The 26,745-nt window shown below is 43.1% G+C and overlaps 1 protein-coding gene across 2 annotated transcripts in view; it reads right to left on the bottom strand.

The window, feature by feature from the left end:
* TRPC6 (transient receptor potential cation channel subfamily C member 6) overlaps positions 1-26,745 on the bottom strand; it is a 191,461-nt gene that overhangs the window by 63,274 nt on the left and 101,442 nt on the right. For both annotated transcript variants that reach the window (XM_090030204.1, XM_090030210.1), the window contains exons 2-3: positions 12,131-12,905; positions 2,887-3,072 (exon numbers count right to left, since the gene is read on the bottom strand). In XM_090030204.1, the coding sequence (XP_089886330.1) occupies positions 2,887-3,072; positions 12,131-12,905 (961 nt within the window). The remainder of the gene's footprint in view (positions 1-2,886; positions 3,073-12,130; positions 12,906-26,745) is intronic.

Here is a 26,745-nt window from a genome sequence, read left to right as displayed (position 1 = left end):
CCAGGTGCTGGAGCTGGCTGTCTTCCTGTCTGGAGCTGTGTGGCATGGGAGGGAGCCCCAGGCGCCTTCCCCTGGGGGGCGGGGAAGGCAGCTGATTCCAGAGCCAGGGGTTCCTTCCTGTGCCACTGTTCCATGGCAGGGAATGCCAGTGATACAGACTGCCCAGCAGAGGCTGCACCCCTCACCGTGATCGGCAGCACTGCCGGAACTGCACCCTGCCAGGCACCAGTGCCCTGAGTGCCCTCTCCTGCAGCCACTGCCTATCAGGGCTGTGCACTACAATGCGGTTCCCATTTTCAAAAAAGGGAGGAAGGAGGACACAGGAAACTATAGGTCAGTTAGTCTTACCTCGATCCTGAGTAGGCTTTTTGAGAGAATTATCCTAGTGCATGTCCGCGAGGGGCCAGCAGGGGAGATTATGCTTAGGGGCAACCAACATGGGATCATTAGAGGCAGGTCCTATCAGACCAACCTGGTGGCCTTCTATGACCAGGTCACAAAATCCTTAGATGCAGGTGTAGCAGCGGACATAGTCTTTCTGGACTTTAGGAAGGCCTTCGATGCTCTCTCACCCCATTCTCATTAAAAAACTAGGGGACTGTGGCGTCAACACCTACACAGTCAAACGGGTCCCTAACTGCTTGGAGGGCCACAGCCACAGAGTGGTGGTGGACAGGTCATATTTGATCTGGAGGGATGTGGGCAGTGGGGTTCCACAGGGCTCAGTCCTTGGGCCTGCATTGTTCAACTTCTTCATTGGTGACTTGGACAAGGGGGTAAAAAGCACCTTGTTCAAATTTGCAGATGACACTAAGATGTGGGTGGAAGCAGGCATGCTAGAAGAGAGGAATAGGCTGCAATTGGACCTAGACAGATTACAGGGGTGGGTGGATGAGAACAGGATGGGTTTTAACACTGACAAGTGCAAGGTACTGCACCTGGGGAGGAAGAACCAGCACCATACCTACAGGCTGGGGAACTCCCTTCTCGTCAGTCCAGTGCAGAGGCAGAAAAGGATCTTGGAGTCATTACTGACGCCAAAATAACATAAACCAACAGTGTGGGGACTCGGTCAGGAAGGCCAACCATAACTTGTCCTGCATCCACACATGCATCACAAGCAGGGCCAAGGAGGTGATCCTCCCCCTCTACGCGGCACTAGTCAGGCTGCAGCTGGAGTACTGCGTCCAGTTCTGGGCGCCGCACTTCAAGAGGGATGTTGACAACACGGAGAGGGTCCAGAGGAAGGCCACTTACATGATTGGGGGCAGCAGGGCAGGCCCTATGAGGAGAGGCTAAGGGACCTGAACCTGTTCAGCCTCCACAACAGAAGGCTGAGGGGGGATCTAGTGGCCATTTACAAACTAGTCAGGGGGGACCAGCAGGCATTGGGGGAGTCCCTGTTCCTCTGAGCACTACCAGGAGTGACAAGAAATAATGGTCACAAGCTGGCAGAGGGTAGATTCAGACTAGACATCAGGAGGCGCTACTTCACTGTCAGGGAGGCTAGGATCTGGAACCAACTTCCAAGAGAAGTGGTGCTGGCTCCTACCCTGGGGGTCTTTAAGAGGAGGCTGGATAAACACCTTGCCAGGGTCATTTGACCCCAGCATTCTTTCTTGCCATGGCAGGGGGTTGGACTTGATGATCTGCTCAGGTCCCTTTCAACCCTACTAACTATGAAACTACAGAGGTAATGTAGGGAGGTCCTCATGGCCCCCCTCCCTCCTGCACACTCTGTCCAGCTGAGCTCTGTGCTGCCGCTACCCACCTGGGCATAGGGTCTGTGCTCCTGCCCAGCTGCAGCTTCACCCCACTTCTTCTCTACCTGCTGCCAGTGGGAGACCAGGGAAGCGGAGCAGGTCCCTGGGGGCTGCAGAAGTGGCAGCAGCAGCCCACCCAGAAGCTATGTGCTGGACAGGCTGGGTCCTTCTGCTTGCAACGGTGGAAGTGAGGCATAATAATGTATGTTTGGAGGGTGCATACATGTGGGTGCTTCACTCCCAGCCTTGTGGGCAGAAGGCCTGGGTGAGGCACAATTCCTTGGTGCATGCTGTAGGCTAGATGAAAGTGCCTGGCACATGCGGTCTGTATTTTGCCTGCCCCTGTCCTATTGACATATAAATTCTTTATGCTCTTATTCTGATGTTCTAGAGCTTTACTCTCCCTGTCTTGCATATGATTTGCATTTATGAATCAAGGAATTCAACACAATTTACATTCAAGATCCAGACCAAGGCGGTAAACTGGCAAGAAAATGAACTAGGAACTGGTAGAAGGACCAAATCATACAGGTGATATATTCAAAGCAATGTGGATCAATGAGCAAGCTAATTTCCATGGTTCTTGAAAAGTTGGCACATCTGCATTACCATAGATTGTGGCACAAGCCAGCTGCAATGACAGATAAGGATATTCCATAAACTAGAAAACGTTACACATCTATTTGCTTTTCAAAATAGGCAAGGCTTGACAGTAAATATATTACTTATTAACTTACTGTTGGTATGACAATATACTATATTATTCTTTATAAATAAATATATACAGTGATTTTAGAAGGCACATTAATTACCTCTCATTTCTCAAAATAAATAAATCGGCAAAACCTGTAAATTATGTTACTAGCTGACTAGCAATACAACACTGTTACTGTAATCTTTCAGTATGAGTGTAAGCAACATCCAGCCTTCATATCTGTTCTTTATTTATGTGTCAGTTCTCTGGCGAAGAGACTCTTCTACTGCTTCTCCCAGTTCACTTTTCAGTAGGACTCAGATAGCGATTGGAGTGTCTGGAATGCTACCTTGCTACACGTAATGAATAATAATATACCTTCATAGGAGTGACAATTTAAACTGCTATTTTATTAATACAGTGGCTTACTTTCTTGACTTCATATTTAATGGCAAGTTTTAAACGGCTGAGACTGGGGCGACCATGTTCACCATTATCATGGTTCATCTCCACATCTCCATTCAAAATAGCTTCCACTTCTTCAGTATTTCTGCATAAATCAAGAAGTCCAACTACAAAATCCTTGCACTGAACAGACAATTTCTTGTAGTCATTCTAGAGGGGGGTGGAAAGAAAAAAGAAATTAGCATCCCTTTCCAGACTATGCAGAAGAAAAAAATTCAGTTGTTAAATGGCATAATATAATTTTGAGTTATTTGGATATTAATAGGTTTGTCATTATGGTCACATAAGAGAAACAAGAACACCCACAGTACATGCATATAGCCCCTGTCAAATAGCTGTTATTTTTCCACCTTTTTGATGAGGTGAATCTGAAAGTACATACAGACAAATGCTGCCATTAAAAATCAGTAGAGTCATGCCAGTTTAATGAAGAAGCGAATTTCACTTACATCAATTTTAAGATGAGAAGGGAGCATTGACTATCTAGCAAGATCTTCCCCACAGTAAATATTACAGAATGTCATTAAGTTCCTACATCAAACCCTTAACAACTTCTTGAGCTATAGCATGTGTTTTAGAAAGATACCCAGTCTTGATTTAAACACGAAATGAAAGAGAATCCGTTATATCCTTATGTAAATTATTCTAATGATTAATTCTTTTTAGTGTAAATCAACTGTTCCAGCTTTCTGTTTTGAATCTAACTTTTGTTTCAAACTACTTCATCTTTGTCTGCTAAACTGAACTGTGTTCTATCAGAAATTTTTGCTCCATGGACATATGCATAGCCTTCGAATTGGATAAGATAATACATGGAGCTCCTCTAATCTCTCACCAGAAGGCTGCTTTTTTCAGACCCTTAGTCATGTAGAGCCTTGTTGCACCTGAGGCTGTGAGCCTCACAAGTGTTGCTTAATGTTATTGCTAGCTTGGAATTTGGGGCAGTTACACCAATAGTCTAGAAACCACACCTGCACAGCTGTGACTTGCCACTAGAGGCCTAGTGAGTAGGGGCAGGGCTAGGAGCTGTAGCTGTAAATTGGCACAAAAGGGCTGGTGAACCAGGACAGGCATCTTTCCCTGCTGTATGAGTGGAGGGGTGAGAGATCCTGGGCTACTGGAGGACTTCAGCTTGGGTGGCATGTCTATGGGGAGTGGCCACACCTAAACAGAACAGGAGCTGGGTAGTGCAGATCAGAGGTAATCCTGCCTGAAGTGGCATTACTTTGAGCCACATAACAATTGCTTAAAACCACATTAACACCTTAAAGTGCGGACAACCCAAGGGTTAAGAGTTCCAGGAACTACCTAAAATTACAGTATAACAAGGCCTTTACACGGTTCTTTTCTAATCCTTTTCCAGTTGCTCATCATCCACGTTTAAAAGGACCAGAATTCATCACAGTATTTCAGAAAGAGTCTCATTCCGATGCATAATGAAACTATTGATTAGTAGTAGGGAGGTCGTATTACCCTTTTATTAATTTACATAAGTGGAAGGTTAATGACATGGTCATCTTACCCCCCAAAAAAGGGAAAGAAGGCAAAAAACAGAAACTCACAGAAGGATGTCTGATGTGTGGCAGCTCCTCCAGCTTGTCTACTGTTGCAAGCTACCTCTCTGTGTACTAATAAAGTTATACCATATACATAGCTGCTTCCCAGAACCCCTTCCACAGGCACAGGATCCTTTTCAATGTATTCAGTCCTCAGTCCATCAACTTTGACGCTTCCAATATTATATTTCTACTAAAAATTAAGTCATAAAAAAATGAAACTTGGGACTTTGTCCAGAGAGGTGGGAGGACCTCTATGGCTTTTTATCCTGATCACTGCTTTTCGTATCCAATTTAATTTGCTGTGAGTACTTTATCACCATGACTCATGCTTACCCCTCTCTCCTCTCCTCAGTTAATAAACCCACTCTCAACCTTTTCCCTATTCCTTCCTTCTGAATCTCTCTCTCTCAGGTAGTCATCCTCTGGAAACAGATGTATCCTGGGAACACCTCTGGGAATATCCCTGAAGGTAGATGACTACCGTGGGAATGAAGCACTGGTCCAAGTTTACTTCCTGAGGACATGCCCTAGGATATGCTTGTTTTTCAAAAGCTGGGTACTCCCAGACTCCACCACAAAACCAGCATGTTACTCCAATAGATTATCAGGATGATTGCATCCCAGTTTTGCACTGCATTCCAATCAGGTGACTGCTCAAACAGCGTAAAAATAGTCACATATAAACTATAACGTCTGAATAAACCTATCTGTGATTCATTTTTTAAAATAATGTCATCTTAGTTTAGACATCACAGATTTGTCATGAAGTTGCAAGGAATATTAATGCAGTTATCCTACAAAGAAGATGCCAGAAAACAAGCACTGAAATGAACAACGTCATGACAAGTTGTAGTGCTATGGAAGTGGAAAGCAGATAAACCAATTTTCTCTCTCTCAAAAAAAGATACGAAGATAGTAACAACACCCCCCCATGTTTCTTGCTATGACATCAATTTTATATATTTGTTTGTTTGTTTGAACAGGATTAGAAATGGATGCTCTATATTTTCCTTTTGCCTGGGAGTTCCAAGCTAATACTGAAAAAGCTCAGAATCAAAGCCACTTTACACATTTTACCTATCTTGCTTGGACTAAGGTTATGTCTTTCTTTCTGTCTTAACAAGGCCTTGTGAATTACTCATACTTTGCAATGAAGATGTCAGCTACAGAGCAAAACTTTCTTGAAAAAAAATGAAGAAAACCCCCAATTCAGTACATCAGTCAAAGGGATTATAGCATATGTCTGTATCTTCTGGCATTGGCGATGAGTAGGGGGTGCACACTGTTGCATGTGCACCCCCCGAGATTGGCGATGCACCTCCTGAAAGAAGTGCTGCCGATGCCGGCAGGTGGTTATTGTTCGCTACCCCCGCCCCTCACTGCTGACACTGCCGGCAGCATCTGTGGGTGGTTATCAGCTGCCAGTTAGTGCTCACACCCCCTCCCACTGCTGACAATACCGTGGCTACCTGTGGGAGCTCCCTGCTCACTGCTGCCATGCCCCTGCCGCCGACCACCGCCACCTACGGGTGGTCGCCATGCCATCCCCGCTACCCAGCCTCTGGGGGCATGTGTCATTCATGTCTTCTGGTGTGATCTATATATACTTTTTATATATCTAGTGATTAATGATTGGCAAAAAAAATTTAAAGTTGCATTTTACAAAGTCTACCATCTTTTGTTATTTTGAAAATTTTATTTTTATCAAAATGAAAATTATATATTCACCTTTAAAAAGCAGCTAGAGAACCACATGTATATTTTGGGAGATTATACTACTTGAATTTAGGCTCTGGGTATGGCATTCTGGTGTATTTTAGCATCCAGAAGAGGCTAAGCTTATCTAAGCATTTTGCTACCTATTGTCCTGCAACACACAGCACCTTCAATCACTAGAGGTACCACCTAAACTGAAGCCCCTTCAGCATATGACAGAAGTAAATGAGTGCCAGTGAATGAGCCAGTGAATGAGCTCTCTGTTATGGCCATGTGACTTTGGAATGGACACAATCTTAAAAAGCTGAAGTTTGTCAGGGACACTACCTTCTGCTCCCTGTAAGAGCAGGGAATATTGGAAATTAGGGCTGAGGGAATCTAAGGGGCTGGAGAGGATCTGCCTGTATGTATGAAAGAGAGAGGGAAAGAGAGAGAGCGAGAGAACATGTCAGGGAGATGGCAGGGAGGGTTAATTGATTTTAATAATTTATGTTGTTACTTTGTATTCCAGTTGATCAGGAAAAACGACAGGGCTATTTATCCTACTTTATTTTAGAAAATCATCAACAGTGCAGTGTTGGCCACACACTCTTTTATTACAGCTTGCAAAAACTGCAGATGGGAATAGGGAGCAGCAAGCTAAGATGTCCGTTTTTCTGGTTTAGGTTTCATCTTCTTTTTAATTCAACTTGAGTGCTCAGAAAAGAACTTAGTTCCCAATCATACAAACTGTCAGGTGCTTAACTTTAGTCATACAGGCACCTATACAAGTGCTCTGGGGCATGGGGAGGTGTGTTTTAATTTAAGAGGCTCTCGGGAGTCGCTGCAGTTAAAACACCGGCAGCTTGTCATGTATTCAGAGCCCCGCATTTCAAAAAGTTGGTGGGGGTGCTTTAACCAAAGCTCATTCAATGAACTTTAGTTACAGCTCCCCTGATGCCATTTTGAAATTCAGGAGCATTCAGAGTTGAACAGTCCAGCAGACTCGAATATGTTGCAAGGCCTTCTATCCAGAACGTGTCAGAGCACATGTAAAAGTGCCCACAGGTATTAACTTTGACTTCTAAGAGAACAGTCATGTGTATAAAATTAACACATGAAATTGTGAAGTGTAGACTTTAGAAAGGAAAAGGGTTCTTCACTGTGGGGCTGGGCTTGCCAGAATAATTACCTGTCTGGGCCACTGGGCCTTTGATTTCTGCCTCATACGTTTAAATTTTAAACCTTCTTTATTTTCACTAGTTAAAAGTTTGGGGGATTTTATTCTGTTTTGTAAAATTCAATATTTATCAGAAGACAAAGAAGCTGGAGGTGATACTTCTAATGTAATAAATTAGTATTGTATTGAGTGAATAATACAGCCAGTGCGTAGGCATGCTTCGGTTGTGGGAGGGGAAAGAATGGGAGCGTAGGGGGCACTGTACCTTTGACTCTTTAGAACTGATACCATCTATCCCTCCTGTTCCACTATGCAATAGCTATGGGGGGTGATGAAACCCAAGTGTGTAAGGGCAGATCCCAAGTCATTATACTAGAGAGAATTTCTATGCTGATAAGAGTTTTCCTTTTAACAAACTCCCCAGGAAAAATGGCATGTCTTTCTCCGGGCTAAAGAGTTATTTTATGAGAATTTTAAGAACACTATTATTTATTACTGGGTGGTAACTACAAGTCAATTATTAATGAAAGCTGAGTCAGGAGTTACTAAAAAGGATTGTCCAGGTGAGCTCTCAGCAACACTTTCTAAAGGTAGGTCAGAATGGTCAAGCTTGGGTTTGACATGGGCCAGCACTAAGACCTGACCACTGCCTCTGCCACTGTCTGCGCTGCCCAGCTGTAGTGCAGCACGGGAAAGCTCACCCTCACCATAGAATCATAGAAAGTTAGGGGTGGAAGGGACCTCAGGAGGTCATCTAGTCCAAACTCCTGCTCAAAGCAGGACCAGCCCCAACTAGATCATCACAGCCAAAGCTTTATCAAGCCAAGTCTTAAAAACCTCAAAGGATGGAGCTTCCACCACCCCTCTGGGTAACCTGTTCCAGTGTTTTCCTACCCTCCTAGTCAGAAAATTCTTCCTAATATGTAACTTAAACTTCCCTTGCTGCAACTTGAGACCATTATTCCTTGTTCTGTCATCTGCCACCACTGAATAGAGTCCAGCTCCATCCTTTTTCAATCACCCTTCAGGTAAATAAAAGCTGTATTATATCCCCCCCATAGTCTTGTCTTCTCTATACTAAATAAGCCCAGTTCACTCAGCCTTTCCTTAGAAGTCATGTCCCCCAGCCTCTCACCATTTTTGTTGCTCTCCACTAGACTCTCTCCAATTTGTCCACAGATTTTCTGTAGTGGGGGGCCCAAAATGGGACACAGTATTCCAAATGTAGCTACACCAGTGCTGAATAGAGGGGGGAAATCACTTCCTTTGCCCTGCTGGCAATACACCCACCAATGCAGCCCAGTATGCCATTAGCCTTCTTGGCAACAAGGGCACACTGCTGGCTCATATACAGCTTACTGTCTACTGTAACTCCCAGGTCCTTTCTGCAGAGCTCCTGCCCAGCCAGTCAGCCCCCCCACACCCGTACCAATGCATGGGATTGTTCCTTCCTAAGTGCAGGACTTTGCACTTCTCCTTGTTGAACCTCACGAGATCCCTTTTGGCCCAATCCTCCAATTACCTAGGTCACCCTGAATCTTAGCTCTACCCTCCAGTGTATCTACTACTCCCCCAGCTTGGTGTCATCTGCAAACATACTGACACAGCACTGCATGCCATCTTCCAATTTGTTAAAGAACATATTAAACAAAAAACGACTGGACCAACAGCTGGGGCACTCCACTTGATACCAGCTGCCAACTAGATACTAAACCATTGGATTACTACCCTCTGACTCCAAATCTCCAGCCAGTTTTCTATCCACTTCACAGTCCATTCATTTATCCTGTACTTCCTTAGCTTCCTGCAAGAATGGTGTGGGAGACTCTTGTCAAAATCTTTGCTAAAAATCAAGGTACACCACATTCACTGGTTTCTCCACTTCCACAGAGCCAGTTATCTCATCATAGAAGATAATCAGGTTGCTAAGCGAATCAGGTTGGAGGTGACTCCCTGGGAATGCTGCTGCTGCCTGCTGGCAGCAGCTGCCTCCGCAGAGGTGCAAGGCCGCTGTTGCACCACTCCCTGGGGGCCCAGACTGAGGATGCCTAGAGGCAGCTTGTGCCAGAGCTCTCAACCCACCCTGAGCACCCACATGGGGCCCAAGGGTGCCGTGGAGCCCCACCATTTCCCTGCACTTCCACAGTGGGTCTGTGCAGGGACATGGCCTTTGGGCGGCTGCAGCAGAAAGACAGGGAGGGCGCACCCTCCCCCCCCAGCCCCTACCCAGAGCCCCAAGCAGCTGGGCTGGCAGCACCGGGGTTTAAGGAAGTTGGCGCCAGGCCACAGTGGGGCTGCCTGGCATCCTCAGGCCCAGGGCAGGTCAGGACCTCCTGGGACCCACTGAGCAAGTAAGTGGGGAAGTTCGGGCCTGGTCAGGGCTGAGGCCAGAGTAGCTGCTCCCAGCCCGAGTTGCCTGTGGCTGCCACTGAAATAAGCCCACTGCCTCGGGGGCTGTGCTTGGTTGGGGGGTGTGCCCCAGGCCCAAGGCAGCTCCATGGTGACCCTGCTCAGACTGGGCATCTTGTGGGGGTCCCCCTCCCCGGGCACCAGACCCCCTTGTGAGCAACCTCCTTCCCTGGGCTCCAAACCCTGCACACACACTCACAGCCCCCAATACCTTCACAAATTCCCTCCTCAGACACACGCCACATGCCACACCCACCCCGCAACCATTCAAAGTACCTATATGATTTTGACTTTTTCTGCATGCAATTCTGAGTTTTTAGCTGTGTGATTGAAATAGTGATTGTGACTCATTTTTTTAATCACACAAATAATCATGATCACATTTTTAAACTTGTCTGACAGCTCTGCAAGAATGTTGTGGGACACTCTATCAAAAGCCTTGCTAAAAATCAAGGTACACCACATCCACTGATCTCCCCACTTCTCCACTCCCCCCATCCCTCCCGCTTGCAAAATGTTGTAATATATTTAGTCTCATAGGGGGTCACCATAACTTACCAAGGAGGAAGGATGCAGTAGTAAATATTACTACTTACAAGAAAAATAAAATTTCAATCCAATCACAACAGCATGTGTGACAGCACCTTGCAATCTGCTGCAGGAGAGGCAATGCATACATAGGACCAAACTATCAGAATTTAGCCCCTGCTTCCCCCTTGCTTCACAAGTGATGCCGAGTATATCAGCCTCTGGAGTAGCCTATTCCCCCAGCTGCCTTGGCCATGGCATAGTTGTATGATAATGTTGCATGATATTCCCATACAAGAAGCCGGGTGTCCCTGTTGTCATGGACAAAACAGGATGCCGAGAGACAACATTCCACCGCAGAGTTTTACCAACTCCTGACAGAGGACCCTATGGCACACCATTACAATGAACTAAATAAACTCTTAATGAAACTACCTCTGGAAACAAAGGAGGGGATTACTGCTTCCACCTCCTAGGCCAGGCAACTTGTACTTATTATCCAAGATCCACACACCTGGAAACTCAGGATGTGCCACTGACTCTGGTATTAGCACTTTCACAGAGGGAGTTTCTGGCTATGTTAACTCCTCCCATATGCCACTGCCAGCTATTTGAAAGACACCACAAATTTCTTAAAGAAACTGGACTCCATTGACAAGCTTCCAGCAAATGCTACATTAACTACTATGGATGTCACATCTCTGTATACCAACATCCCTCATAGGGATGGATTAAAGGCCATAAAGAACTTTATCCCTGACAAGAAAACTGCTTGAGTCGTTACAGCGCATCAGAGCAGCCTCCCTGCACGTGTATAGGTGTCCTAACTCCACCAGTGTCATATATCTCATCCCATGTTACATTGCCCCTCTGCTGTCTATTAGACAAACAGGGTGATCTCTACATGTAAGAATGAATGAATGCCAATCTGATACCAACTGCAGAAAGACTCAAACACCTTTGGCAGAACACTTTCAGCCTCCCTGGACGTGACCTCAGGATTGCTGTTCTCAGGCACAAAAAAAACCCAAACCAAAACAAAAAAACAGCTTAAATGGGAAATTCCAGAACAAGCGATCATCTACAAACTGGACTGTGTTAAGTATGGTTTGAACAGGGACTATGGGTTCTTATTTCATTAACTGGATTAGCTTTTGTGACCTTTTGTGACCCCTTTTGTTTCAATGGGTTTACAGCTTATTTGCTTTCCTCTCCTAGCACTGCACCCTCCCCTGCTCCCTTGTTCTTTGTATTCTAAAATTTCTCTCTTTTCTTTTACTCTGTTTTCTGCATGTCCTTTCACAGCATCTTATCAAGTGAACTTGGGTTTGTGGAGGTTTGTGCTCTCTCTATATATATCTAATTTAGTCTATAAAGGTGCGTATTTACCCTGTTAGTCAGGGGAAGCCATAGCTCTGTCCATTCCACTCCCCTGCCTGACCACTCTCTACTCACCTCTGTAGGAAGAGAAGTAGCAGTTCATTGCCATCCCCTCCCCATACTACAAGCAGTAATGTTGGTAACCCACACAAGGCAGTAAGGGGACTCCCAGCAATAAAAATATTCTATACACAGGACAGGTACAAGTGTGATGATGGTACAAGTGTGACAAGCTAATTGTGTGATGATGACCTAGTTTCAGAAAGTCCCTTTCTAAGGCCAAGAAGGTAGCAGAATCTCTAGGTCCCTTTTGGCATTTGGCAACTGCCAACAAAGGTCTGAGCAATGCCTTTTTGAAAGCTATGCCCCACCTGCACTTATCAAACATGTTGTACTGATTTTCCTGAAAATCCTCATACAGGCAGTAGCAGGAGAACATTTAACCAGTTTCACTCACCTTGAACTCTTTTTCAATGTTTGCAAGCACAGCAAGCTCATTGCTGAGTTCTAAAGCAGTCATTACTGGGTCTTCACTGGACAACGACAGGTAAGCAGGGCTTGCCAGACCTTTGTAAGCATTGATTCTGGACCTAGAATGGCTGAAAGAGTCATGTTTTTGCTTCTCATTGCACTCAGTGCATTTGCAGAAATAGTCATGTGGCCTTTCAATGCGAGCCCCTTTCCTCAAGAGAGTGTGGACAATTTCATATTCCTGGCAATGGGCAGCTAGAATGATTGGAGTAACATCATGGGAGAACCGAGTTCCATCTTCATCATATGCATAGAAATCATCATGCTGGAGTTCTGACTGGCTGGGACTTAGTGCCAGCCTCTTGCCTTCAGCGAATGCAGGGTGGTTTAAGATGGCTTCAACTATCCGAACATACCCCTTACTAATAGCCAAGAGTAAGGCATCCCCAACCCGTGACAGGTTCTCCTTCTTCAGCAGAAGTTCTGTGATCTCCAGGTGCTCACTGGCAACTGCTAGCTGCAAAGCATTCTGCCCCATGAAGTCCACACAGTTCACATTTAGTGAAGCGCACTCTTCCAGCATTCTACGAATCACAGGAATATTACCGTATTCTGCTGCATCCAGAAAGCGCTCCTCCTCAAGTGACAGACTTGTTGACCGGTCATTAAACATGTATGCTGGCCCTCGATTGGCCAGCCTTCTGCCCTTCTCCCGGAGGATGGTCTGCCGTCGAAGCGCTAGCCTATTCTCAGTACCCCGACTGCGTGGAAAAAGAGAAATCATTAATTCTCTTGTGCAAAGAACCCTGCAGTTCTAGCCTACCTTTCAGGAACACTAGAATTTAGCTGCAGTTGGTCAACCATTATACTTACAGTCTGAATTTGTTCTATGGTCTTTCATACTAATCAATATATTATGCCAGTTGCCTTGTATAAGGTAACAAATTCCCGCTTCATTGCCTTACTTCATGCTTACTCAGTCACAGATCATATTCAGTCCAAACACATCAAACCTGCATATACTTCTTATATGGTATCTATTTGTACACTATGCTGCTACAAGGCAGGGAAGAGTACTAAAAAATACTGGGCATCCAACTCAAAATGAGCTAAAATATTTCCCCCCCCCCAACCTCATCACTATGTACAGGAACATTAGAAACATGAGCATCAAACCAATTATTATTTGTCCTTTTCTCCAAAGTAACCCAAGTTAACTCTTGGTCAAGGTTATCTGACTATTTGCATTACACCCTTTGATTTTCAGTCATTCATAAGAGACCTGATTTTTTAAGCAATAAACTTCCCCTTTTTTTAGAAAAAAAATTGAACTTTTAAAACAATTCCAACACCAGCACAGAGAGTAGAAAGTTGGTGCATAAACAATCCTTATAGAAGGAAAAAGCATTAGAGTGTTCTGGTGAAAATCAGCTTTAATTCAGTCAAATTTAATTCTTGGAAAAACAATCGGACTTTGTACATTTTGAGAAAGGCCCCTTGTATTTGGGGCCTTACTGTGCATACTTAAAGCTATGAATGACCATGTTTTTTTTATGAGTTGGAGGCCCATGAAGATAAACAGTATTTGGGCATATTTAGGAGTGTTTAAATTGAATGATTTGTGATCTATTTAAAATATTGTTTCTTCAAAGTGCTCTATCTGCACTATTAATACCCTGCCAGTTTCTTATGTCCACAACTGAAATATTTAATATCTTTTCAAACTGTGAAGGTCTTCAAAATCCACAAGAGGCTCCTTTCAGCAGGAAGCTGCTTTTTAATTTGGCTTCCAAAATTAAGACTAGTCTGGCTTACCTTGTGTGATTGAAAAAATAATGCCTCCTGAATCTTGCCTTTATGAAAGGAGAAAATTCTCAGTATTTAATATTAGATTAGTGATAGCCATTCTTGATTTGTCCAGAAGCCTTCTTGCCTTCTCAAATTTCAGTTTACTCTCTTGGTGAAAACTAAGGCTCTACAAATCATTAATGTATCAGTTCAGCAACCCAACTGAAAAACTGGCTTAGACAAAAAAAACATTTAGGGCACCTATACATGTGCAGGGAGGCTGTGAATTGAAGCAGACTCAATTCATCCCTCCCACTCCTGGAGCATGTCTATAAGGGTCCAGTGCCACAGTCCATTTTGCTACATTTGGAGATTCAGAACTTCATTTCCTTTGCTTTTCTTACAGGTCTATAAAATGAAATATTTCATGTCAAACCATTTTTCCTCATTTCAATGAGAAAAAACCAAGAACCTAAGGGTGTTTATAGATGTGTTCCGGGAGTTGGGAGGAAAGGGGGTGAATTGAGTCTGCTTTGATGCTCTGTAATTACAGTGTGTCAGAGCAGCCTCCCTGCCAGACCTGGGTTAAAATGCCATCCTCAGAGTGAGGGGGAGGCATGGGGGAGGAGAAGGGGGTGGAGATGCTGGGACAGTAGGGAAGGGAGCACTTTTGTGGCTTCTTGTTGAAATTGTTTTACATTTTTTAAAACAAATTTGTTGGAGCAGAAATTTGAGTCAAGCTGTCGCCAAGCTCCCTCAAGAAAGTCATAACTACTTGGCTAGAAAATCATTTCACTCACTTGGTCTCTGTCTCAATAGGAATTTAGTATCACATCTGGGGTAAGCTTTCTGAAAGGGGTCCAGTGCCATAGTCCATTTCTCTACATTTGGAGAACCAGAACTTCATTTCATTTGTTTTTCTTACAGGTCTATTAAATCAAACAGTTTGTGTCAAGCCATTTTTCCTCATTTCAACGAGAAAAAAACATCTAAGGGTGTTTATAGATGTGATACTAAATTCCCAATTGAGGCAGAGACCAAGAGAGTGAAGTGATTTTCTATTATGACTTTCTCGGGGGATGGGGGGGCACACAGCTTGATTCAAATTTTTGGTGCAATATGATTTGAAAGTGTTAAATCTCATTTTTCAAAGCTTATAGATTTCACAGATTCATAGGTATATCAAGACTTTCAAGGTTTGGATAGGTAGTGATATCCTCCTGTATCTGCAGACAGCCTGAAGCAACTGCTCCGAGACTACCCCAGGCACTTCAGCAGGTGGGGAAATGGAGTCCCACTGACTTCCAGCAAAAGACTATGACCTAAGAGGGCTGCTTATTTCTATTATCCCCACCCAGTGCCCTTCATGTAGAGCAGATTGGTGAACCAAAAAAATGGTGGTGCAGGGCCTGGTGGATCCAGCAGCACAACAGATAACTCATGTAGAAAACCTTGGGATTAAACGCAAACAGAGGCAGAGACCCTTTGCGGGTATATGTAGAAGATATTTTGCTTCAACCCAGCACAGGATGGCTTCACTGGCTCCACTGGCTCCTACTGCTTTAATGAGCATCAATACCTCAATAATGCCTTAACTTCCTTCTTTGATCTGATTTCTCCCCCTCCATCTGCAGTTGTTTTTTCTGACATCTAAATGTCAATGTCCAGCTATCAAAAATGTCAACATGGTAAATAGTCATCCCATTATTTACACTTCCATTAAACTTCATCACCTCCTACCTTTGCCTTTTAATAACTTCAGCTCATGAAGACTTGCTATATCATATTAATCTCTCCAAAATCCAGCCTGTCATTAAATCATGTCAGTAATTTTATACTGCTCCAAAATCTGTATTTTTCCTTATAGTTCAGATTATATAGCACTGTTATAACTCTGGACCCTCCCTTGCCAATCTCATCTTGATTACTGAAACATGCAGTGAAACATTGAACTCATAACTCCTGAATGCTTGGGATTGAAAATACTGAATTTATTGGGAATAATTAAATAATTTTCAGTGCTTTTGTAGTATAAAATATGTTCCCGCCATTCTCCTTAAAGGAAGACTAATATAATCTGGGAAAACTAATCTCCTACCCCCCTGCAGAAACTTACTGTCAAAATAAGATGGTTTTCTATGGCTGCAGTAAGCAATATTTACAATTTTATGCTATGTTCTATTTCTATTAAAGTGCAATGATTCTGCATATATATATATATATATATTTGATATACTTCCATAAAAATAATCCAGAATGCAATGCAGGAAGAAGTACTACTAATCAGATGCTGATTACTCATGGACATAAACTCAGATGTTAAATGAGGCAGGACGAATAAAAATCTTCTGCACTTAACCTAGGAAATAAATCATTAATGTGAACAAGAATGAAAGGATTTATAGATCAATTATACATATTTAACTCCAGTGTGCTTCCTCTAAAGATTCTCACTTGATTTATCTCATCCAAAAATGTGAATGTTTTCTAGTATTGTAATTATTCCCATTTGTCTATGTCATGAGTCTAGATAGAACAGTTTTCCAAAAGAGCCACAAAGGTTTAGAACCCCAGGCTCTTCCAAAAGAGCCTTACTAGTAGCTAAACATATATCAAGACTAGACATCATGACAGTTTTTATTATCCAAACAATACAAACAACAGGATACAGTATCATTGATCTCATTTAGGACTATGCTGATAGGTTTATGTAAGTGGAAAAACAAAGAAAAAAACCTCAAGAACTTCCATGTCCCCATCTTTCACCTAGGATAGATGGGTGCAGCTCAATAAAACAAAGCAGGGGTACTTATAGGTGGCAAATCTATATTGCTGGTTGGAAATTTTTCAAAAATATTTTTGTCATTAATGGCCTTTTTGTTGACTGGAAAACTAATTCCAACATTTTCAACTAATTTTGGGGGGCTTTCATAGAAAAAATGAAGAAAAAATAAAAGAATGTTTGTGGCCAAAACATTTCATTTTATCAACCAAAATGTTTGCAAGAAAAATGTTATTGAAATGTTGTTATTCATGGTGGTGGTAGTGATGACATTTGGGGGGGGGGGGTCTGACATTTTTCATTGTGAAGGAAGGAGAATTTGTTTCCCAACCAGGAAGGACAAACATTAAAAAATCATAGCAACAGCAAGAAGTGAGAGTGTTCAGCACAAATATGGATATTGACAGAATAAGGGAGTGAGTAGAAAATAGAAATAGTAGTACTAAAAAAAAAAAAATTAGAACAACATTTTACAGCCTCTGGGTTTTGTAACCTTCAGACAGCATGGTGGAGCTTGCTATTGTAGAGGGAAGTGAGTAAGGGGGAAAGATTAAAGTTTAGGATTAGATAACTTCTACTTGAGATGGCAGCAGCACATCTGAGGGTACAGGACTGGGCAAAAAAAAGAAAGACCAAGGAGAGAATTATTCAGCTACAAGTGACATCTGTAGTTGTGGAAATTAGTAAGATTTCCAGGAGGAAGAGGAGAAGAAAGCTGAGACAATGTAAATTCCCAAGGGACGAGAGAGAGCGAGAGAGATCACATAAAATGCTGAAGAAAACGAAAGCAAAGAGAGCAGAGTTTCAAATGAAACTCATCCAATCATAGGGTATCATAGACTTAGAGAAGCAGGGCTGGAAAGGACATTAAGAGGTCATCCAATCCAATCCCCTGTTGGAAGCAGAATCAGCCCTATCCAAACCATGCTTTACAAATCCATTGTCTAACTTCTTAGAAAAACTACACAATCAACCCAGACAACACCAGACATAACACCCTAATCTGCCATAGGTAAAGCAAGGTGACCATGGTGGCCAATGTTCTGCTGCTGCAAAGGTTGTTAAAATACTCTCAGGAGATCCCAGGAAGAGCGCCATGCCCCTGCTACAGAAGAAGGCAAAAAAACCCTCATCCGTACCAATCTGATCATTTCCTTCTTGACCCCAAAGATGGTTATTGGTCTGACCCTGAGTAGAAGGTCAGGACCCTCTAACCAGAACTTCCAGGTTTAAATGCCAGCAGAAGTACAGGAACTTCCTACTCAAAATCCCCGCCTTGGCTGCAACCAACACCCAATATTTCTAAGGAAAACATAGCAACAGGAAGGGAAAAAAATTCCCTCCCTGCCCCATGTAGCCCTACAACCAGGAAAGCCCAGAAGTATGGGAAATACTCGTAGCAGAACATAAGCATAGCTATGCCTAGATCAGGGGTTTTAAACACATGCAGTCTTGGAAGCTGAATGATGGTCACTGGGGCGATTTGTAGGTGGGAACCATCCCCTCCCTCCTCCACAGCATCTATGGCACCAGGTCCAAACAGTGCACATGCTAGCTCTGAGGCTTGAGAATGGTGCATGGGGCTGGCACGGGGTACACACTGCCCATGGTACACAGGCTGGACCAAAATGCCGCACGTAGCCCACGTCTCATAACTCCTTGTGTTGTGGTCAGCACCGGCTTCATCCTGCATGCAGAAGGCAACATGCATCCCGTACTGGCCCTGCAACCACAGTAAATCTCGGGGCTGGCTCATTCTACATGTGGCATGTGGAGCCAGACTGGCTGCATGTGCTGCACGTGGCACAGGTGGCCAGCATGGGGCACATACTGCATGAAGCACCCTGCTGGACCAACCTGGTGTGCTGGCTTCAACACTGCCCGATCCAGATTATCCAGATTGGCTCACATGCAACACACACCCTGAACCAAACCTCTGCATGCAGAGCATGGCACGGCAGGCAATGTGTGGATTGGGTCCAAAGACCCATGGGCCAGGTCATATGGCTCAATGGGCTGGATATGGCCCACAGGCTGTGTGTTTGATACCCCTAGCCTAGATCATCTCTGACCAGTGCCTTTCCAACTTCTTCTTGAACATCGCTAGTGACAGAGAATACACAACATCCCTAGGAAGTCTATTTCACTGCCTCACTATGCTAACTGTGAAAAAGTTTTTCCTGATAGGCAATCTAAGCTTGCTTAGCTGTAACTTCAAGATTCTGATAATTATTAATACATCCAAATGGCAGGAGGTTCTAAACAGGGATCCCGGGGGGGAGTGGTCGTTCCTGGGCCCAGTACTGTTCAATGCATTCATTAATGATTTGGATGCTGACATAGAAAGCTTCTTGAGGAAATCTGCAGATGACAAAAAACTGAGAAGGACTATGAACACGTTGGAAGACAAGCACAAATTAGAAGGATCCAGAAAGACTGGAAAGCTGGGCTGAAGACAGCAGGATGAAGTTCAATGCTGACTAATACAAGTTGCAACACTTCAGGAAGAATAATTTAAATTCAACTTTAAAATGAGTGACGCAATAGTGGATGGCCACATTATCAAGAAGGATCTGGGAGTTTTGGAAGATTACAGACTCAACATGAGTCTGCTGTGTTGCAGCTGCACAAAAGGCCAATATGATTTTGGGAAAGATAAATCATTAGAAGCATTAAGTGCAAGACATGGAAAGGATGGTGCCTTTCCACTTGGCACTGCTTAGTCTTCACCTAGAGTACTGTGTGAACTTTTGGGCTCAACATTTTAAAAGGGATGTGGAAAAGTTAGAGAGTGTCTGTGGCAGGTGACAAAAATGATAAATCACACCAGGAGAGGCTGAAGAAGTTAAGCGTATTCAACTTGTAGACATGACAGCAGTATTCAAATACTTGAAGGGCTACCATCAAGAAGACTGAGAACATCTTTTCTCTCTTGCTGTAGAGGGTAGGACACAGAGCAATGACCTGAGGTAGCAGCAAGGTAAATTTAGGTTGGATATCAGTAAAAACTTGTTCATTTTTAGGACAGTGAGGCGGTGGAACATACTGCCTAGGTATGTTGTGGTCTATCCATCACTGGAGGTGCTCAAGAAGAAGTTGGATAGCCACTGGTGGTGGATAGCCACTGGTGGTGGACCTATGCCTATGGTCCACTATGTGTATGTCACATGTTACAGAGATTTGCTGGTTGCTGCATGGTGCTGGAAGGGAATTCTGCTCCCCCCCCTGCCCCCTTCTACTACATGTGTCAGGATTTTATTTTTTTTCAAGCCTTCCTCAGAAACATTGGGTATTAGCTGCAGCCAAGGCTAGAGATTTTGAATGGGGTGTGCCAATGTTCCTGTTGAGACCAAAGCCACAGGTTCCAGGATAAGACCGATTACCATAACTGGAGTCAGGAAGGAATTTTACCCCATGGTCAGATTGGTACAGATTGTAGGGGTTTTTGGCTTCCTCTGTAGTGGGGGGCATGACCCTATACCTGGGATCTCTTGATAGTATTTTAACAACCTTTTCCAGAAGCAAAATATTGGCTGCCATGGTCCCCCTGTTTTTCTTGTGACAGGTTAGTGTGTTATGTCTTGTGTGTGTCTGGGTTGATGGTAATTTTACAAAGAAGTTAGATTATGCATTTGCATAGGATGGTCTGGACAAGATCCCTTAGGCAGTGAGTTGGACTAAATGACCTATGGAGATACTTTCCAGTCCTGCTTCTCTATGACTCTATAATGCTATGTTCTAGCCATCAGAGACCAGACAGGGGAAGAGGATAATGTTCCTTGTAATTCCCAGCAGTTTTTAAGTGACTGTGGATAGTGCAGAGCCTTTAGTAGACACAGTCAAGATGAATGGAGAATGTGAGCAGGGTAAATAGATCACAATTACTACAATTTGAAGAGATGCATGGTAGGAGGTAGATATGACAGCTGGAAATACCTATTTCTTAGGGACAGGGAACACAGGAACATGCTGGTAGACTGAAAAGAGGTCTGGGAGAGAAAGAGAGACAGGTTAAAGAGTAAGAGAAAACAGAAATGAAGGACAAGGAAAAGGAGGGCATGGAGAGAGAATTTCTTCTATAATCTTACCTCGACTACCCTATGACCATATGGTATCTTGCAAGGATTTAATGATTGAATTATAAAAAGTTTCTACTGAGAATGTGTGAATTAAGGCTTAGAAAAGTTGACCAAATATAGGCAAATGTTCATATATATCCCCTGACATGAGGGCAACCTCCCTGGCAAAATTCAACACCCTGCTCTACAAAATATGGAGCCACTAGTTATTTTCAAGAAAACAGTTAAGACAGACAAAGTTTTCCACAGTGATTTTTAACAAAACAAACTGTTTCTAGAATTATTTTTTAAGGGAATCATTCAGTTTTTTAAAGAATTTTTAAAAGAATTTTATGTGATAAAGGCTTGCAAACAATGACCATTAGACACATTCTGAATGAAGAAAAACTAGGAGACAGACAACCCTAAAGTATATATACTATAACTTGCATTCTGAGTGACAGACCTGGAATATGGTCAATTTACTTATCACCAATAAATGACAAATAATGCCAACATGCCAAATAAATGTACTTCCTGGGGTATTATTATCCTTACGAGCACCTCTAGCTGTGCCCAGACTTCTTTTGATTGCTTTCATATCAAATAGTTAACAACATATTTCTTCTACCTCATTTTCCTGCTTTCATTGCTGGAGAAATAGTGCAATTCTGATTCCACATAGTGAAACATTCCAGGGTAGCAAGAAATGAAATCATTCATCTCCATTTGAAATGTCAGCAACAGTTTTGCTGATGAGTAGAATAAATTGTCTATTTTATTCCACCATAAATTGACTGCTCTGTTTCCTTTTAAATAAATGGTGCTATATCAAATGCAAGCATTATGACAGAAGCTAAACAAAAGCTTTATCTCCAAGATCCTTTTCCTATAGACTTTTCTTAAGACTTTCTAATTAAAATATTACACATTACACATATTATGCAATTAACTGGTTAATCATTAGACCAGCCACAAGTGCAAAGTAATTATCACATGATAAAAATGACTATCCAGCAAACAATGACCATTAGCTATGACAAGAGCCAACCAGCTATAAAGTTAGTGAGTGAAAATGTGTAACAACTCCATAGCTGGTATCTACCCAGCTTTAATCTAAATGTGTAGCAAGGCCCTAATAGCCACAGTAAACTGCAATGTGTTCTCATCAAAACACACCATGGATTTGAAAATGTAAGAGTGTGAGAGTGATATTGCAAACCATGATGATCCAGAAATTATGCAAAAGTCAAATCATTGAGTGTGTTTTAAGGTAATATGGCTAAAAGGTCAAGTATATTGTAGTCAAGTACTTAAATTGTGCCACCTAATAGAGTATATTAGTCCCTTCATATCAAACTTTTTGAGTCTGACTCTGCCCAGGGGAAATCAATGGAGCTATATCCATTTTCATGACGATACCAGGCGGAGGGTGTGAGGCACAGGGCACAATTTTAGAAATGAGGCACAGAGCACAGGGCACAATGACACAAAAATAAGAAATGAATTAAAGAAACTATGCATGACATGCTAGTCACATTGTTTATGGACTGTTCCTGCTACCAAATGAAATCTGATTTCAGTTGGTAGCAGGAACAATCCATAAACAATGTGACTAGCATATCACACAGTTTCTTTAATCCATTTCTTATGTTTAGTAAAGGAAAGATTTTGCAGAATCAAATTAATATAATAAGCCTACATACCCTATGGCCATGAGTAACTTGGGTGAAATCCTTACCTACACTTTCAGGTATTGTCATCTTGACTATGGCAACTCTCATCTATACAGTATCTCCAAGCCAAAACTCTTCAGATGCCAGGGCAGCATTGACCACCTTCTAACAAATGCAAATATCGCCTTGTCATGGGGCAGTGTCCCCAGGGGTGGCCGTGATGCCCCAGCAGCTCTGCATCCATGCTGGCTCTGCCCCGAGGGTGCCTTCTTGTCTCACCTGCTATGTCTTGCTGGTAAAAATAAATTGATGGCTGTCCATGGGCCTTCACATGGCCCCAGTCTGCTGAATGTCACTAGAACTCACTGGTCCTCGAGTCCTTCACCAGACCTCTCTTCCATACTCTGCTGCACAGGGCACCTCAAGCCTTATGGGCTAATTGCCTGGCTTCAAACCTCACCTATACTACGCCACATACTTTGCGGGTGTTGTTCTCTCTGTTGGGGTCTCAGCTTACTTGGCCTTGGCCCATTTAATCTGACTATGCCTTCAAGCCTAGGACTACTGTACTGGACCCGGCTCCAAGGCACTAGCTCTAATTGGTCTGTTTCTGTCACTGGGCCTGCCGGACCCAGTTTCTGCAGCACCCCTCTGGCGCTGGGCCTTCTGGCCCTGTTTGCCCTGTGTCTCACACCCTCTGCTCATTGCAGGCTTTCTAACGGTTCAAGCCCTGCACCTGCTTCTGACAGGGCTTAAGATGACTGTGCGTCTCCTCTGGACACTAATGAGGCCTCCATACCTCCCCTTACAGCGTCATCCCAAACCTCCAGTACAAACAACAACAAAAACATAAGCCTCTGGACTATAACATAACCAGAGGTGGAGGTTTTCTCCGATTAAAAAAAAAAATCCCCAATTTTCAAATGATAAAAAGTAACCAAAAATCCACATTTTTCTATAATTAAAATGAAACACCACCTCAAACTTCAGGCATCTTCAGAGGACATGAGCAAAATTTATCCAAAATGTGCCACATACCTACATCCCTTTCTGCAGGGATGGTGGGCCTGGGCTTTGGTCATAAATAAAAGTGTCCAGCCAGTCCCACCAAGCTCAGTGCTCAGCTGTCATTATTGTCTTTGGAACAGGAGACATGGGAGTGGTACTTTAAAATACCATTAATCGGGGGTTTTAGCCAAAAAACTTGGCTCACGTGAAACTATCCTACAGAGTTTAAATGTGCCTCTTCGTTACAGCCTAAAAGTAACAAGCAGGGTGCAGCTAAATTTGGCCAATGCCATGAAAGCATTCAGACATGCCCAAGGGAAAGATGCAACAACACTTAATAATGCCTTGCAAGCCTTACAGGGAAATGTTTCTAAAGCCATTATGTGTATTCAGGTTCAACTCTGGTCACTGGAAGTTTGGAAGTTGTAAGAAGCACTGTAGTGCAAGGAGTGAATTGGCACGTTCCCGTCAAATTACAGAACACAAATTACCATTAAAACTGGGCAACCAGAGTGGCTTCAACCTTAAAACCAGTTGGTAGAATTTGAATTTAATCCTACCACCATGATGGTTAAAATACAGATTAATGCCATTAGTAGTGTTGAAAAAGTATTAATATCCCTATATTTGGACTGGGAGCTCGTATCAATAAACCATTGGTTGTTCCCTGAATGAACAGGCATTGAGCTAAAAAACACCCTTATGATATAAGGCTATCTCAGTGCCCATGTGTAAATAAAGAACAGGTCTTGGATTTTTGTTTTATGAAAATATGCTCCTATTTCTCTGTGCACCCTAGGAGGGCATGGGTGTGGGGCATGTGCACCCAGATCTGCGTAAGAAGGGGCAGGGTGATCTGGGCCTAGGGCTGCACATGACTCTTCCCAGTAGGGGCTGAGCAGGGCTGTGCTTAGAGCAGGTGGGAGGAGAGTTAGGGGGGCTACAGTGAATTTTGAGCTGGCTGAAGCCCCACCCTCATAACCCCCTCCCAGCACTGCTGCTATCCATCCTGAGCACAGCCCTGCCCAGCCCCTGCTGGGAAAAGCCCCATGCAGACCTGGCCCCAGCCTGTCCCACACAGATCTGGTGGCACACACTCCCCATGCCTCCCAGGGTGCACACAGCAGCGGGAGCTGCCCCCTCCCTCCCCGCATCCTGCACTGCCTCATCCCAGCTAGGCAGTGCCTACCCCAGCTCCAGCCCCAACCCCATCCCCATCCCCCCCCACACTGCAGGGTCCTCGATCTGCCCCCTCCGCCCATGGCCTTTCCCTTCTCCCTCCTCTTCCACCACAAGAGACTTACTAGCCAGACTCTGCTCTTCAAGCTGCCGGGCTGTGTATCAGAAATTGGATCGGTCTTGGCTGGTATGCCTCCTTAAAAATCGGCTACTGGTATCAGCCCCAAAAATCTCTATTGGTGTACCCTTAGCTTTTAGAAATTGGTTTGTAGGTAAAGTAAATATTGCATTAGAATAATGGTCCAGGACAATGGCAAGGATTAATTAATTTCTACAAGCCTGTCTGTCCTAGTTTCACAGCCTTTAAGGCAGACGGGGTATCTGAGGCCCATGGGTAAACACATCCTGGGAAATTAAAAACATCCAAACTTTATTTTCATAATAAAGATAGGCCTAGCTCAATGGTTATAGTGCCCAGTTGCAAAAACCCTTGGGATTTCCAGTTTGGAATCAATGACCAAATTAAGGTGTATGCATGTGATGGTTTTATGAAAATAAAATTTTGACTGCCAGAACAAAATGTGGACAGCATAACAGCCATAAGGAACCTAATCAATGGTACCTGAAAATTAAGAGCCAGACATCAAAGAAAAAAAGAATACAAAAGGAGGAGTTTTCAGAAGAATTTGGCATCAGTCCCTGACCTTCAAGGTTGCTAATGTCAGACATCCAACCTTGGGGTGGTGTTTATGTACCAGCTGGATGCACTGCTTGCCTTGTGTACATTCTCGGCACTAGGGGATATTTTGGATAATGTATTTTGTAATCGTCTTGCCTGCTTTGCCTGCATTAATCTTATTCCTTATTACTGTGCATCAATAAAATTTGCCTATTATCAGCCAAAGAAGTTGTGGTCGTTCCAAAGGTTGTGCTTGCCCAAAACAGAGTATTAGAACCAGTCGTAAACTAGTGCCAACATATACCATTAAGCTGTGTTATACCTATGGTATATGGATAACCTTTTCATCTTTGGGACCAACCACCTGGATTTGTTTGCTGGTTTCTATTACAGCTACAAAAACAACCACCTCTTGGTCAAATCTCTCTGGAATACAATAACACTAATACAAGCTTTGTAAGCACTATGATCCACATCCAGAATGGAGTCCCATAAGCAACTGTATAGAAAAACCTCATGGACAACCAGACCTACTCCTTTCAAATTAGTAATCATTTCAAACACACCAAGAAAGGTGTAATTTATAACCAGGCTATCTGATGCCAATGCCACTGCTCTGAGGATAGCCCTCAGTATACCCATCTCACCAATCTAAAAGCTACCTTTGCCAATCAAATACACTTCACCAGAGAAACAGATCACATTTTAATAAGCCATCCAAATACTTTGTACAAACATACTGCAATACACCATCAATATACTTCAAACTTCCCAAAACAACCATAAGACTCCATGGATTTTACACATGTTTACAACACAAGATGATATGCCTATTCCAATGTATCAAATACCCTCATGGATCTCTGTTGGGGAAATTTACCAGTCACTAACCTCCAGAATGACCTTTCATAGAAAAATAATAAAGAACAGAAACACCTGTTGGAGAGCACGTCTGGAATAACTAGTCTATCTCTGAATTCAAAGTCCTTGCTCTTAGAGGAAATCCACAATACTTAGAGAAGGTAGGCCTGTGAGAAAAGGCTCAAAACTTTACTGAATATAATATAGACAATGTTTTATGGCTCATTTACAATTTACCTTCCCCCTCAGCTAACCTCTATGTGCTCACAAAAAATAATGGCCCTCTTTTTTAATAGTTTTCTTTCTTTTTTTTCTTTTTTTTTTACATAATTAGGTTTATCTATTGCAATTTTTATTTACTTGGTCTATAACTACCTCTGTTAACTTCTGTCCATAGACATACTGTCCAATTCCCTTCTTAAACAAGCAATGTCATTTATATAATGGGATTAAACAAGAGTTCTTGTTCTATATGGTATTTAGTTTAGGTTTTGCTCACATTTTTTCTAGACTTCAGGAAAGGCATTTGATAACTAAAAACTTGTCTAGTCTCTCTGTCAGCTATATAGC

This window comes from Crocodylus siamensis, chromosome 1, assembly GCF_052110815.1.
Source record: "Crocodylus siamensis isolate JL-2025a chromosome 1, ASM5211081v1, whole genome shotgun sequence".
Lineage (NCBI taxonomy): Eukaryota > Metazoa > Chordata > Crocodylia > Crocodylidae > Crocodylus > Crocodylus siamensis.
This window is presented reverse-complemented; position numbering and strand designations above follow the sequence as displayed.